Raw genomic sequence first — 15,623 nt, 5'->3', positions numbered from 1 at the left:
ATCGAGAATTCAAAAATGTTGATCATTTCAAATCACAAAAAGCATCGCAAGCGCCAAGGCGTTCACGAAGAAGAGAACGCTACGCACAAGAAAATTAAGTCTCAACTTGCGGAAGAGATTGATAAGGTGCTTTGTCTGGAGCATAGCTCTGTACGGATCAGAGATATGGACTTTATGAAAAGCCGTCAAAAACTATCTGGAAAGTTTCGAAATGCAGTGTTGGTGGCGAATGAAGAGAATAAAGTGGACTAACAAGATATAAAAAGAAGAACTCCTGAGAAGAGTGAGCGAAGAACGATTGTTGTTTTTTATCAACATTAACATTAACAAGACATAATTAAATTGTTATTCAAATTTTAGGTAGCATAGATAAACAGGTCATGCATAAAAACTGAGTAGTAACTATCTTATAATAAAATAACAAATTGCTTTCAGGAGACATTTATTGATATACTATTATTACTGTTTTTTTGCCTTGGCAATAACAAGTATAAAAATCATCGATGCAGTAATAAATTCACATTCAATCAGAATCACACAAACAAACATATTTGTAAAATCGTAACTATATCATAATTACAAATTAATAGAATTAACAATAAAAAAGAATTATAAAAAGTGTGAATTTTTGTGAAACAAAGTATATTACTTACCTTATATTTCTGATTATGAAACAAAGTTCAATTCTGAGGCAAAATTATCATTCTTGAAAACATACCATAAATAAAAATCAATTTTTTTTAAAACTAGTTTGAAAGTATTTTTCAATTTTCTGTCATTTTTGTGACTTACAATTCGATTTTTGAGTTCTGGTTCATTTTGTTTGTGTGGTCCAATAATTTGCACACTACTCTCAAAGAGTTTATAAGCATCGGATAAAGCACATAAAATATAGCAATTATTTTGTTTGACCTTTGGGAATAAGATACTTTTCAAATCTAATTGCAGAATATCATATCCTAAACTTTCCTGCAAAATAACAATAGAAATTTTTAACAGTCATTGGAGGATTAAATGTTTTGCAAATACTTACATCATTATGTGCTGAATGAACAGAAGCAATTGCATCTTGAATATTGTTAAAATTTTCGTTGTTAGATAAATTGTTTGATAAGTTTAATAAATAAATACTCGATTCCAAGCAATTTTCATGATGCTCTCCATTAAAATACCTAGCAGTTAATGTGTACGCTGATAATACATTTATAATATTATATTTCACTACAGCAGCTGGTCGATGTGATGTTGAAATTTTGATGTCTATAATATTTTTAATAGGTGGATGTTCCAAATTTGTTGCAGCATCTTCCGAAATTTCTTCTATAAGTCGTATCTCCTGATCACATTCCCACCAAGCATTCCATTTTGGAACCAAATTATAAATTTCTTTGGAATTAAGTAAACTTTGAAATTCTTGATGTTCATCATTGTTCAAAGCATTCCAAACCAATTGTGCATCATTTAAATCACAATTGGACAATCTCTCGGCTAAATTTGCACATACTTCCTCATCAGAATCAAGCAATTCCTGATCCTCATCAGTTTCTTCATAATCACGATTCATGCAATATAGCATCTGCTTTATGTTTTTTTGTGGGCATTTATTCACAGTACTTAATTCTTTGATAACACATTCTTGATAAAATGTCTCAGAGCATTGTAGATGCTTTTCTGATCTGTAGCAAGTCAATGAGCAGTATAATTTGTTACATCGCGGGCAACAATATTTACTAGAAGATTTATTGCATCTGTTTTGAAACAAATATTTAGTTTAAAATTTCAAAGCTTATATATATATATATATATATATATATATATATATATATATAATCATTTGTTGTTCATTGAGTTGATGTTCATTTGAACAACTACACTTTTAAAATTTGTTCTTGTTACAAACTCTGATGTAATCTGTAATTAGTTTTAATGATGATGCCTCTTGACTACATTTTATGCAGTTATTAAAAGATTAATATTATCAAAACCCACACAAGAGATTATCAGAACAAATCATTGCACTATCTAAATCAACAAATAAGGGATCATTCAAGTATTATGTGAGCAGATTTATTACAATTATTTACCCCCCCCTATCCCCCTTGTCAGCAAAAGGAATCAAAGCTCTTACCCAAAATAAGCAAATCAATAACCCCCCGCCCCCCTATAGTGCTTACGTAACACTAGAATTTGATTTGTAAGTTAATTCCATGAAATCATTAATGCATTGCCTCAATTCAATAACAAGCCAGCTAAAAAAAATGTTCATTGCGAGAAAGATACAGTTGAGGTTACTGTTACGAGGATTATTTTATCTGCTGTGGCTGCAGGAACATAGATATAGAAAATTGAGCTCATAAAATTTATAGTATGTTCGTTTTTAATTTTTGCAAGCAAATCGGTACAGATATTTTATAAGACATCACATGTGATACACAAGTAATTCTTATGATACATTAATAATTATTGCAATTATAATCAATGACCAAATCATCATTACAATGCTTTCAGCTCGTATTTGTCTATGTATATTTAATTGCAATGTTTTATAAAGTATATTATTTATAACTATTTATTTAATTATAAATTAATTATAATATATATATATATATATATATATATATATATATAATGTGTATATGTATATATACATATATTTGGCCGTATGTATATATGAATCAAATGTACTTTATAAAAGATTTCAATAAGACAATATCTATATAACTTACAGTTCACATAACGATATCGATGTCATCATTAGTCCGCTTGCACATAAATGTTCATGGAAATACCTTACAGCAAAAGCATATTAGTTTTAATGTTTTAATTTTATATCCATATAGCGAAATTAGTAATTTTATTTTTGGTAAAGTTGTTGTTTTATGTTGTTAACCTAAATGTGAGTGGTTTATTGACAAACTTTGACAAGAGGGTATCATGCGTACATAGAGAAAAGAAGAGTATGCTTAGAGTAGAAAGCATGAAAAAATCCGAAGAGCAAAAACTGCAAAAACACCTGGCGTTGACAACATTAATATTTACACACTTAAAAAACTTACCTACAAAGCCCACTGTTTCATAACAATCCTTAAACGGTATAATAAAACTTAAAACATATCCTGATCAATGCAAAATTTCTAAAATCATAATTATTCCGAAACCTGGTAAAAATCCGAATGAAGTTCAAAATTATAGACCGATTAATTTACTTCCAATGTTGTCTAAAATATTTGAGAAGTTCCTAATTAGTAAAATAAAACCCTTTATTTATGATGACAACATAATCCTTGAGCATCATAGAATTGTCGACATAGAAAATTCATAGAATTGTCGACAATATAAACAAAGCTTACCAAAACAAGAACTACTGTTCAGCTCATGTTTACTTATCTATGGTTCAGCTGATTTTCTCGATATTAGTCTGGCTTTTGAAACGGTGTGGCACCCCGGTCTACTTTACAAAATCAAAAATGCACTACCGTTTGATATACACCTGATCAAACTTAAATTAAATAAAATCTTATCTGAAAGGTAGAACATTCTTCGTTAGTGTAAGGGGTGAAAAATCCACATCACATCCAGTCAGATCGGGAGTGCCTCAAAGTAGTGTTATTGGGCCACAATTATATCTCATATGCGGACCTGCCACAGAAAGATGATATTTTGACAGCAACATATGCAGACGACGCAGGCACTTTGGTAACACATGAAGATCCCATAATTACATAAAAAATGCTGCAGGATCATATTGACAAGATGCAAAAATGGTTAAGATTGTGGAGAATAGAAGTAAACAGCAGCAAGTCAAAACACGTCACTTTCACTGTTTGCGAAGGGACTTGCCCTGCAGTAAGTTTTAATGACGAAGTTATAGATGAAACAGATACAGTCAAATATCTAGGTTTGCTCCTGCATACAAGACTAACCTGGAAAGAACACATTAAGAAAAAAAGGAAGCAGCTTGAAGAAGCTAGAAGATATTATTGGCTCCTCGGACGAAAATCAAAACTTGACACGCATAATAAAATTTACCTCTATAAAGCCATCATAAATCATTTTGGGCATACGGGATACAGCTATGGGGATCAACTTCCAACTCAAATGCTTTAATAATTCAAAGATTTCATTCAAAGGTAATACACAAAGACACCGGCACAAGCTCAGTTAAAGATGAAATGAAAAATCATCTAGCTGATCACCCAAACTTGCTCGCCAGAAAACTTTAGAACAACTCTACCAGGGCCAGATTGAAAAGAAAATTTCTTCTGCATTAATCAGCAATAGATAAGACTTTCGACAAATCACTGGGAATGGTCAGATGATTTGTATTTTTGCCAAACCCTTTATTTAATTTATGTCAAATATTCTACTTGTTGTTCGTTTCGGGACAGTTGTAAAAATTATTAAAATAAAAAAATAAATTAATCAGATGATCCATTCTGCTATTTTTGAACTTTTTGGACTTGTCTTTGCCAAAAACTAATTAACAAGTCTCCCTTCATTCGTATCAGTAGAAATAACTTAAAATAACTTAATAATTAACTTAAAATGTTCACAAACCTTTGAAACGTTAAGATATACTAACAAAATTATTAGGATGTTAATATGCATAATACCAAAAAAATCAAATTTCCGAAAAAGTTAGAAGGTCAAAACCGAATATAATAGAACTCACACAAATGTTTATAAACAAGCAATCCTCAAAAAATATCGAAAACTAGCTGAAAGTGGCATTTTGCCTTAAGGCAAGTTCACGAACTTTCCGAAATGTGTAATAATTATCAATTAATTGACTTAATCAATCGAAATTGAGATTCAGGTGTTTAGATAAAATTTTTAATTGTTTATTTCGAAAATAAAGTTTTTGCTTTCAATTAAATCTTAACATTATGGTTTAAAATTGATATCTCTCAAACACATTTAAATTATTATCTATAATTATAGTAGTTGTATAACTCAACAAATTTTTATAGGACTGCTTAGTGCATAAAATTTTATGATAAATGTCGAAATTTTTTTAAAGGTACTTAATAAATTATTTTGTGTTATGTTAAGCATCTGCTATAAAAATTAAATTATTGGTAAGAGATACATTGAATGGTTTTTGAATTTATAAAATCATCGCCCAAAACTGACAAACACAAGTCCTAACGAGTAAATTGCTTTTGAGTTTTTAAAATCGGTCCTGCCCTTTTGGACAATTGTCAAAAATTGGCTCGTGTCCGCATTTTTTCGTTTACGTTTTCGGGTGCACGGATCAACCGATTTGAATGGTTTAAAAAACATTCGATTCCTATTGATAGGGAGATGTTTTGATTAGTTTTTGGCAAAGGTAGCTCCAGCAGTTACGGAGATAAAGAGCAAAGTGTGCAGAAAATAGAAATCGAGTTTTTGAGAGAACGGAACATCCGATTTGAATGATCTAAAAAACATTCAATTAGTAATGATTGGGAGAAGAGATTATTAGTTTTTCGTAAAGGCAGGCCCAGCCATTTTAAAGATACAGAGCTAAATGTGCAAAAATGGCAGTACTAATGGCAGAGCTAAATGTGCAAAAGCGTCCGATTTAAATGATTCAAAGAATTTCTGCTGGTTATAACAAAATAATTGATTTTGAAAAAAAAAATTGTTTCAACATTTTTTTTTCAATTTTTTTTTTCTAAACATTTTTTTTATATCGAAAAATAATTCAGATTTTATTTTTAATTCAGACTAAAGTTCTAATATACTTTAAACAAATAATTTCAACTTTGCAATTCAGTTTATATAATTCTTATAAATATTAGACAATGTTATAAGATAATGTTAATAAATCCATATTAGATAATGTTATAATTTAATATTTATAATAATCTATTTGAAAACATTCAATATTTGCCTCAAGGCATGATGCCATACACCCCACTAGTTTTTCTTATAATTAAATAATTAATCTTATATTGTTTTACAATTACAAATGTAGGAATGATGAAAGTCAAAACTTAAATTTTGTTTACTACTATCAGTATGCATCACGTTTTTATCAGGGTAGATACATAGATAAAAGAAGAGTGGGTGGATATTATCTCATTATTACCAATTTATTATTATAATAACTTATATATTATATTATCAAATAATAAAAAATATATAAAACACTAACCTACTGCAACTAGTAGTGAGAGGGAATGAAACCTGTCAATATGCAAAAAAAACATGTGGATTTAGGGCAATCAGACTTAGACAATACAAGAATAAGAATATAATTATTTTTTATTAACTTCCCATAGGGCAAGTTATAGTAATCGCAAAAAATCGAAAATAAATTTTTTTATATATCTTAACGTTTCAAAGGTTTCTGATCATTTTGGCACACTTTACAAGAAATCGATGTATGTGTATGTGCGAATATAAATTTGGTCGACGATTTCGGGAACACGGATCAACCGATTGGGATTTTTTAAAAAACATTCGATTCGTATTGATTTTGATTGACCAAGATTTTTAATCACGGTACGTGATGTTCCAGCCATGCTCCCCACTAGCCTATGTATCTATGAATATAATACACAAATAATCTTATCCTTATACTTGTTAACTTCCCGTAGAGTAAGTTATTGTAATGGGCCGAAAATCGGAATTCAACATTTTGGCATACCTAAGAAAAAATGGATGTGTGTGTGTATGTATGTATGGATACAATTTTTCGTCCACGTTTTCGGGCGTACGCATCAACCGATTTGGATGGTTCAAAAAACATTCGATTCCTATTGATGAGGATATGTGCTGATTAGTTTTTGGCAAAGGCAGGTCCAGCAGTTACGGAAATAAAGACCAAAGAGTGCAAAAAATAGAAATCGAATTATTGAGAGAACGGAACAACCGATTTGAATGATCTAAAAAACATTCAATTAGTAATGATTGGGAGAAGTGGTTATTAGTTTTTTGCAAATGTAGGCCCAGCCATTTCAAAATGGAAGTTTTTGAGAGAACTAAGTGTCCGATTTAAATGATTCAAAGAACTTTCTGCTTGTCTTAACAAAATAATTGTTTTTGGAAAAAAAATTGTTTCAATTTTTTTTTTCATTTTTTTTTTTTTAAATTTGTATATCGAAAATAATTCAGATTATATTTTTAATTCTGACTATAGTTCTAATATACTTTACAAATAATTTCAACTTTGCAATTCAGTTTATATAATTCTTATAAATATTAGACAATGTTACAATATTTATAATAATCTTTTTGAAAACATTTAGTATTCCTCGAACATTTCGTTACGGTACGGGAAATTCCAGCAATTTGCCTTAAGGCACGATGCCACCCACCTCACTAGTTTATCTATGCTCTTATCTATGAATATATTACACATTTGCTTGCATCATATACTCTTCTTTTATCTATGCATTCATAATTCATCAGTTTCACTTTCTGGCCACCATCTGAGAAGGCATGCCGTTTAAACTTTAAAGTAACATACTCTTCTTTTATCTATGGCGCTACCTATGTGTTGATAACTCCCGTCCCAACCTACTTGTTTTGTTGGTGAACTTGCCCATAGATAAAAAGCTGCATGTCAAAATTATTAAATTTGGTTAGAATGCGATCATTTGCTTGGAGAAACAATAATGTGACGCAGATACATTTACGTTTAGTGATGTGTGCAATTAAAAAAAATAGTTATAAAAACAATAATAATATGGCAAATACGTTCTAGTATGAGATAAATTTCAAATTTATTAAATTTGCTTTTGTATATTATTTAGGTTTAATTGATAAACATTGCCTACATGCTCTATGAGTTGTAAAAAAATAAACATGTACTTACAGTGAATGTGTATATTGTAGGACTATTTAACTCAATATGTCTTCGTCTATAGAAATACCTCTCCGTGATACGGATGAGGTTATAGAACTCCATCCCGAAGGTTTACCAGATGGAGAAGAAGTGCTTAGTATTCTGAGGCAAGAGCAAGTTCAATTGAATACATGGTTAACTGTCGCTCTTGCATATTATAAGCAAAATAGGCAGCAAGTTTTTGTAGACATTTTGGAAGCTTCTCGTGTTGATGCCAATATTAATTACATTGATTATGAAAAAGATCAAATGCGTGGTCTTGATATGCTTGCTGCATATTATGCACAGCAAGCAAATAAAGAAAAAAATAAGGATAAGAAAAAAGATTTATTTGCAAAAGCTATGTTACTATATAATACTGCAGATAAGATCATAATGTATGATCAAAATCACTTATTGGGTCGTGCATATTGTGCTCTTCTTGAAGGTGATAAAATGGAACAGGCTGATACACAATATAATTTTGTATTAAATCAGTCACCATCAAATATACCATCATTGCTTGGAAAAGCCTGTATAGCTTACAATAAAAAAGATTATAGAGGAGCTTTAGCATTTTACAAAAAAGCTTTGAGAACGAATCCGACTTGTCCAGCAGCAGTACGTTTGGGAATGGGGCATTGCTTTTTAAAATTAAATAATCAAGAAAAGGCGAGAATGGCATTTGAACGTGCTCTCTTTCTAGATCCACAATGTGTAGGTGCCTTAGTGGGCCTTGCAATTCTAAAATTGAATTTACAACAACCAGAATCAAATAAAATAGGTGTACAAATGCTTTCAAAAGCATATTCAATAGATTCTTCAAACCCAATGGTATTGAATCATTTAGCAAATCATTTTTTCTTTAAGAAAGATTATAATAAAGTGCAACATTTGGCTTTACATGCATTTCATAACACTGAAAATGAAGCCATGAGAGCTGAAAGTTGTTACCAGCTTGCAAGAGCTTTTCATGTCCAAGGTGATTATGATCAAGCTTTTCAGTATTATTATCAAGCAACACAGTTTGCACCTGCCTCATTTGTACTGCCCCATTTCGGTTTAGGGCAAATGTATATATATCGTGGTGATACAGAAAATGCAGCCCAATGTTTTGAAAAAGTTTTAAAAGCACAACCTGGAAATTATGAAACAATGAAAATTTTAGGTTCATTATATGCAAGTTCATCATCACAATCAAAACGTGATATAGCAAAAAGCCATTTATGCAAAGTGACAGAGCAATTTCCAGATGATATAGAGGCCTGGATTGAACTGGCTCAAATTTTGGAACAAACTGATTTAAAAGGTTCATTACAAGCTTATGGCACTGCCACTAAAATTTTAACCGATAAAGCTTTGGCTGATGTGCCGTCTGAAATACTTAATAATGTAGGCGCTTTACATTATAGACTTGGTAATCTTGAAGAAGCAAAAAAGAATCTAGAGGAAGCTGCAGAAAGAGCAAAATTAGAAGCTGAACAGGATGCAACATATTATAATTCAATATCTGTAACTATAACATATAATATAGCCAGATTAAGTGAATCACTTTGTATGTTTGATAAGTCTGAAAAGTTGTATAAAGATTTATTGATGGAGCATCCAAATTATATTGATTGCTATTTAAGACTTGGTTGCATGGCTCGTGATAGAGGTCAAATTTACGAAGCATCAGATTGGTTTAAGGAAGCTCTTAAAATAAATAATGAACATCCTGATGTATGGTCTCTTATTGGTAATCTTCATTTGGCTAAAATGGAGTGGGGGCCAGGTCAAAAAAAATTTGAGAGAATATTAGATAATCCTTCAACATGCACAGATGCTTATTCGATGATTGCTTTAGGAAATGTTTGGTTGCAAACTCTTCATCAACCCAACAAAGATAAGACGAGAGAAAAGAAGCACCAAGATAGAGCATTGGCCATGTATAAAGCAGTTTTGAGAAATGATCCTAGAAATATATGGGCAGCTAATGGTATTGGATCTGTTCTGGCTCATAAAGGTTTATTTAATGAATCTAGGGACATCTTTGCGCAGGTTCGTGAAGCAACTGCGGATTTTTGTGATGTTTGGTTGAATATTGCACATATATATGTAGAACAAAAACAATATATTAGTGCTGTACAAATGTATGAGAATTGTTTAAAAAAGTTTTTCCAGAATCCAAATGTAGATGTTTTGCAATATCTGGCACGCGCTTATTACAAAGCTGGAAAGTTACGTGAAGCTAAACTAACTTTTCTCAGAGCGCGACGTGTTGCTCCAGAAGATACTTTATTGCTTTATAATATTGCATTAGTTCTTCAAAAATTAGCAACGCAAGTTTTAAAGGATGAGAAATCTACTTTGCAAGTTGTTTTACAAGCAGTTGATGAACTAGGGATATCACTAAAATATTTTCAACATTTAGCAGCAAGTGGTGATAGAACTAAGTATGACCTTACAATGGCAGGATTGGAAGCTCGTCAATGCCAAGATCTACTTTCTCAGGCACAGTATCACGTAGCACGTGCTCGCAGAGCAGATGAGGAAGAAAAATCAATGCGCAAGAAACAGGAAGAAGAACGAATTGCATTCCGTAAACGTCAAGAAGAAGAACGTTTACGTGCTGAACAAGAACGTGTAAAAACTACTGAAGAAATGCTGCAAAAGCGTATAGAATATAGAGAAAAGACTAAGAACGCTTTACTCTTTGCGGAGTTACCACAAGAGAAGAAAAAAGGAAAATCGAGACGTGATGAATATGTGTCAGATTCAGGTGGAAGTGGTGCTGAAAGACCAATGGAAGATGGTAATGAGTCGAGAAAAAAGAAACGAGAACCAGCTGCTGGAAAGAAGAGAAAAGGTGGTGTCAGAAAGAAGAGAGAGAAACACAGTAATAGAACTGGTTCTGGATCTGAAAGTGATGATGCCCCTAAATCCAAAAAGCCACGTGGTAAAAAGGGTAAACCAAAAAAAGAGAAAGAGGAGACAGAAAAACTTACCCAGAAGCAAAAGTTGCGTATTGTGTCAAAAGCTACTATTTCTACTAGCGAATCTGAGAGTGATGGAGGTAAAATAAAAACTGCAAGTGAGGATGGAAGCAGTGGTCCGGAAAGAAATTACAAATCTAAAAAAATTGCATCCAATTCAGATCGCTCAGACTCGGAACCTGATAGATCTAGAAATCGTCAATCTAGAAGCAGATCAAAATCAAGGGGTTCAAGGTCAAGGTCAAGGTCAGTATCAGGAAGTGGATCCAGAAAAAGCCGTAGTGTGTCCCGTTCCAAATCGCGAAGCGCATCGAGGTCAGCGTCTGGTAGCTCGCGAAGATCGCGCAGCAGATCAGGAAGTAGAAGCGTGTCAAGATCTAGAAGTAGATCTGTTTCCAGAAGTGTTTCACGATCTCGAAGTAGTCAGGTTCTCGTAGCGGATCAGGTAGTAGATCTGGGGGCTCCAGATCAAATTCTGGTAGTAGAAGAGAATCACCAGTCTCTAGAAAAAGTGTATCTGGTAGTGAGTCTGGCTAAAACTAAAAATTATATGTTTTATATGTTGTAAATTGACGATACAATTGATGTTCATTTATTTTATATTGGAACAAAATAAAAATAACTAGTATTATATCACGTGTCTATGTCACTATTCTTATTGCTTTAACATGTATTTTTCATTTTAGGTTTTTGTATATTTGAAACTCTACATTTATGAATTAGAAAATTAATTAGTAATATTTCGAAAGTTTACATTTTAATTGTTTCAATAATAGATTTATCATCTTTATCAAGTAAAATTAAAATAAATATGAAACTAATTCTATATGCAATGGCTCTAATGACTTGTTTACTCAATTACATTATGCTTATACATGAAGCTACAATAACTACTGTAAATTCATTTTGCTGTATTTTAGATATTAGACATTAAAAAACGTATTGAAAAAATCCTATATGCATATGTATGTATGTACATATATGTGTATATATTATATGTATATATGTGTGAGATTGAAAAATCTGCTTTCGCTGATCTTTCATTTTCTTAAAACAACGCAATGAAGCGAATGTTCAAATTCGCACGATTTGAATAAAATGTGCAGAGTATATAGAATACTAACGCAAGCGTTTACTACACTAGACTTTCATCTAGCGCCCAAAGAATTGATTGAGCTATGCGTTTAAAGTATAATATTCAAAAAGAACGCCGTTTTCACAACGAACTTCGTGATTCGCTCAGGCATATATGTATATATATATATATATATATATATATATATATATATATATATTAACAAAGTCTAATAATCGGGCATAACATCAATAAAAAACATGAATTTCTTTCAAAAATTTATTTTAAATCCATACGTTTCGGCTATAATCCTAGCCTTCATTCAGTGGAAAAATTAGTTGATCTTAGTGTTAAATTGGAAAATTTTAATAATCCATGGTATTAAAATATGGTAATGCACTACACTATGTATTATAAACATTAACTTGAAATTACACAATATTTTCACAAAATACTGATTTGAAAAAATCACAAATGGATAGTGTTATTCGTAGACTTTATTTTTGAAAAACAAAAAAACCCAACTATCTCTATGAACACGAGGTATTCTAATATTGTCTAGGTATCTCTTACAATGTTTGACACAGTACTAAACATGTGAATATATACAGAGATATTTAAAAATAAATCTTAAATATCGAAGATGAAGGACAAGGATGGATATTATACAATGTAAACAAAAAAAAGAGTGCTCGATCGCATTAAAATCAACAAATGTGAACACAGATTAATTTATTGAAGAGAATGAGATAAATGAATAAAAATAGTTAATAAAAAAATTATAAAATATTAATTATGTTTATATATAAGAGTCGTGTAAAGTATTTTACGAATAAATATACATTTGTGTCGGTTCTCAGATTTATGCTATTGTTAGTTTGAACTATTAATTAATTAACTGATTCTGACATGCTCCGTTTAAATAAGTCTTTTTCATGAAATAAGATTTGGAAATTATCATAATAAAACTTATGATTGATGATATTCGCTGATATTCGATCCACGAGCGTACTTTTAAATTTTTTATTATCTATTAATAGATAAATTTTTCCGTATTGTTATTTATGCTGCTTGAGTCTTTTATCTTAGTTCTTAGTACCGGAACGAAAATGTTTGAGAAAAATTAAATGTTTTCAAATAGATTATCATAAATTAATACTGTAACATTGTCTAATATTTATAAGAATTATATAAATTGAATTTGAAAGTTGAAAATATTTGTATAAATTTAAACAAAGTTATTTATTTATTTATTTATACAAACAATTTATATTTTAATATACTCATGTATATTAGAACTTAAGTCAGATATACAATTAAAATCTGAATTATTTTCGATATACAAAAAAAATTAAACAAAAAAATTTGTTTTTTTCAAAAGCAATTATTATGTTAAAACAAGCAAAAAGTTCTTTTAATCATTCAAATCAGACACTTCTCTCAAAAACTGCCATTTTTTGCACATTTAGCTCTGTATCTCCGAAACCGCCGGGCCTGCCTTTGCCAAAAACTAATCACCACTTCTCCCCGTCAAATCGGATGCTCCGATCTCTCAAAAACTTGATTTCTATTTTCTGCATTCTTTGCTCCGTATCTCCGAAACAGCTGGACCTGCCTTTGCCAAAAGTTAATCAGCACATCTCCCTATCAATAGGAATCGAATGTTTTTTGAACCATTCAAATCGGTTAATCCGTGCGCCCGAAAACGTGCACGAAAACTTGTATCCATACATACATACACACACATTCATTTATTCTGAGGTATGCCAAAATGTTCAGAAACCTTCAAAACGTCGAGAAATGTAAAAATTTTCGATTTCGATTTCGATTTTTAGATGATTACAATAACTTACCCTACGGGAAGTTAATATAAGTTCTTGTTCTTATGAATTTTGGACGGCGACGCTTATGTAAACATGAAAGTAAGTGAACAGAACTTAATAAAGAGGAGTTAGAATAAAGAATATTGTTTCATATTTCTAAAAATAATATAAACTGAATTGCAAAGTTAAAATTATTTATTTGAAATATATATATATGTGTGAGCTTTCGAATTTTAGCTAGAATTAAAATTCATTTTCAATATTTTTAGAAAATATAATCTAATCACCATACTTATCCTCATCTAATCTTTTCCTCTTCATCCTCATTTAATAATTCAAATTGGATGGTCCGTGCGCTCAAAAACTCGTCGAGCGACTCTTTGTCAAAAACAATAATCAGCATGTCTCCCCGTCGGTAAGAATCGAACTTTTTGGAATTATTCAAATCGGCTGATCTGGGCGCCAGAAATCATGAACGAAAAATTGTATCCATATATACTTAAGCCGGCCACAGACGATACTGTCCACGACAATATTAGAATACCCCGTGTTCATATAGACTCTATATTATAGAGTCTATATGTAATTATATATAAACCGGCAGTGTATTTGCAAATCAACATGTTGATTTTTATTTCGATTTGATTGTATATTTATTATAATATAATATTATCTAGTATATTTTTGTTATTATTATATTAATACAAAACATAATTCGATTGTAATACCAAATTTAGTTTCAAATACCCGATTACTAAAATTCATTAATTTTTATTTCAAATTTTGCGCCAATAATTTGAATGCCAAAAGCAGCGCCATCACGTCGAGCGGAGGCCCCTTTAAGTAATCCTTCTGAAATATGAACACGAGCATAGATAAACAAGTATAATAGCATAGATAAACAAGTATAATAGATCGCTATGTCTGGCGGTTTGACGTTACCTCGATTGGAATACAAATTTTTAAAAATAGATGGCAACACATGTATAATATTTAAATTACCCCTGGTTTTACTTCTTAATTTGTACGTATCGTATACAGCCCCAAAAACCTGAATAATTTTTAATATTGGAAATAAGAACAAATCATACGAAATACAAAATATATATTTTCAAAGATATTACATATGTTTAAAGAACAATTAAAATTATGTTTATATTAACAATTATAATTACAGTTATGGAATGTTTGAAAATATAATAATTATTATACATAATTATAAAAGTATTATAATTTCACAATTATGCTTAAATAATATTTCAAAAACTAAATATCTAAGTGAAGAAAATCACAGAAGTATTTAACTAAACTAAGCACAAATAACTGACTAATAATAATTACTTAATGACTAATATTAATATATTAAAATCTTACAAACTAAGAAGAAACTACAAGCACAGGAGCACGCAATGAAATTACAAATTTAAAAGGAATGACAAATAATACAAAAATTTAAAGGGTTAAGAAAAAAACAAATAATTTGTTAAAAAGTACAAATACTTCACAAACAAAAAAGTTCTAAAAACATAAAATATATATATTGATATCAAAATTGAGAGAAATTCAAATTCCTAGGATTAAAACTCATTTACGAGACATTGTTCTTTATTAATTCTGCATGTAATAGTTATTTCGCTATCTAATGAATTAATAGTAAAGTTGCATTTAACAAAACCTTTGAATAGTTTCTGTACGAGTGTTTTATAACATTACATTTAGCCATGTTCCATCATGAAAACATTATCATTGAAATTGCCATAAAAGATCAACAAAGTGTTTACAATGAACAGAATAATGTTTTATGCACATCAATTGTTTATGAATCAAAAGATAAAAGCAATATTTTTGATTCCCAAGGTCGGTAACAAATATATCTTGAATTTAAACATTATATTGGGATGTTACACAAGTTTTATTTGAAGAATATTATAACACTA

At 30.4% G+C, this 15,623-nt stretch overlaps 2 protein-coding genes across 2 annotated transcripts; one reads left to right on the top strand and one right to left on the bottom strand.

The window, feature by feature from the left end:
* Positions 1 to 523: 523 nt before the first annotated feature.
* Positions 524 to 2,863, bottom strand: LOC113367258 (zinc finger HIT domain-containing protein 2-like). Its single transcript, XM_026608884.1, has 4 exons — positions 2,727 to 2,863; positions 1,034 to 1,748; positions 793 to 969; positions 524 to 565 (listed from the first exon to the last, which is right to left on the bottom strand). Exons 1-4 carry the CDS (start codon positions 2,753 to 2,755, stop codon positions 524 to 526), a joined length of 963 nt encoding a protein of 320 aa, XP_026464669.1. The 5' UTR covers positions 2,756 to 2,863.
* Positions 2,864 to 7,739: 4,876 nt separating this feature from the next.
* LOC113366369 (RNA polymerase-associated protein CTR9 homolog) lies at positions 7,740 to 11,391 on the top strand. The gene is given in 2 exon segments (XM_026607969.1): positions 7,740 to 11,207; positions 11,210 to 11,391. Coding segments are annotated over 2 exon segments (3,483 nt in total). The 5' UTR covers positions 7,740 to 7,840; the 3' UTR covers positions 11,326 to 11,391.
* The last annotated feature ends 4,232 nt before the right edge of the window (positions 11,392 to 15,623 follow it).

The sequence above is a fragment of the Ctenocephalides felis genome, unplaced genomic scaffold, assembly GCF_003426905.1.
Source record: "Ctenocephalides felis isolate EL2017-DRISC unplaced genomic scaffold, ASM342690v1 CF-g0.4_SCAFFOLD_01170, whole genome shotgun sequence".
Lineage (NCBI taxonomy): Eukaryota > Metazoa > Arthropoda > Insecta > Siphonaptera > Pulicidae > Ctenocephalides > Ctenocephalides felis.
The sequence above is the reverse complement of the archived record's forward strand: the minus strand, read 5'-3'. Positions and strand labels throughout refer to the sequence as shown.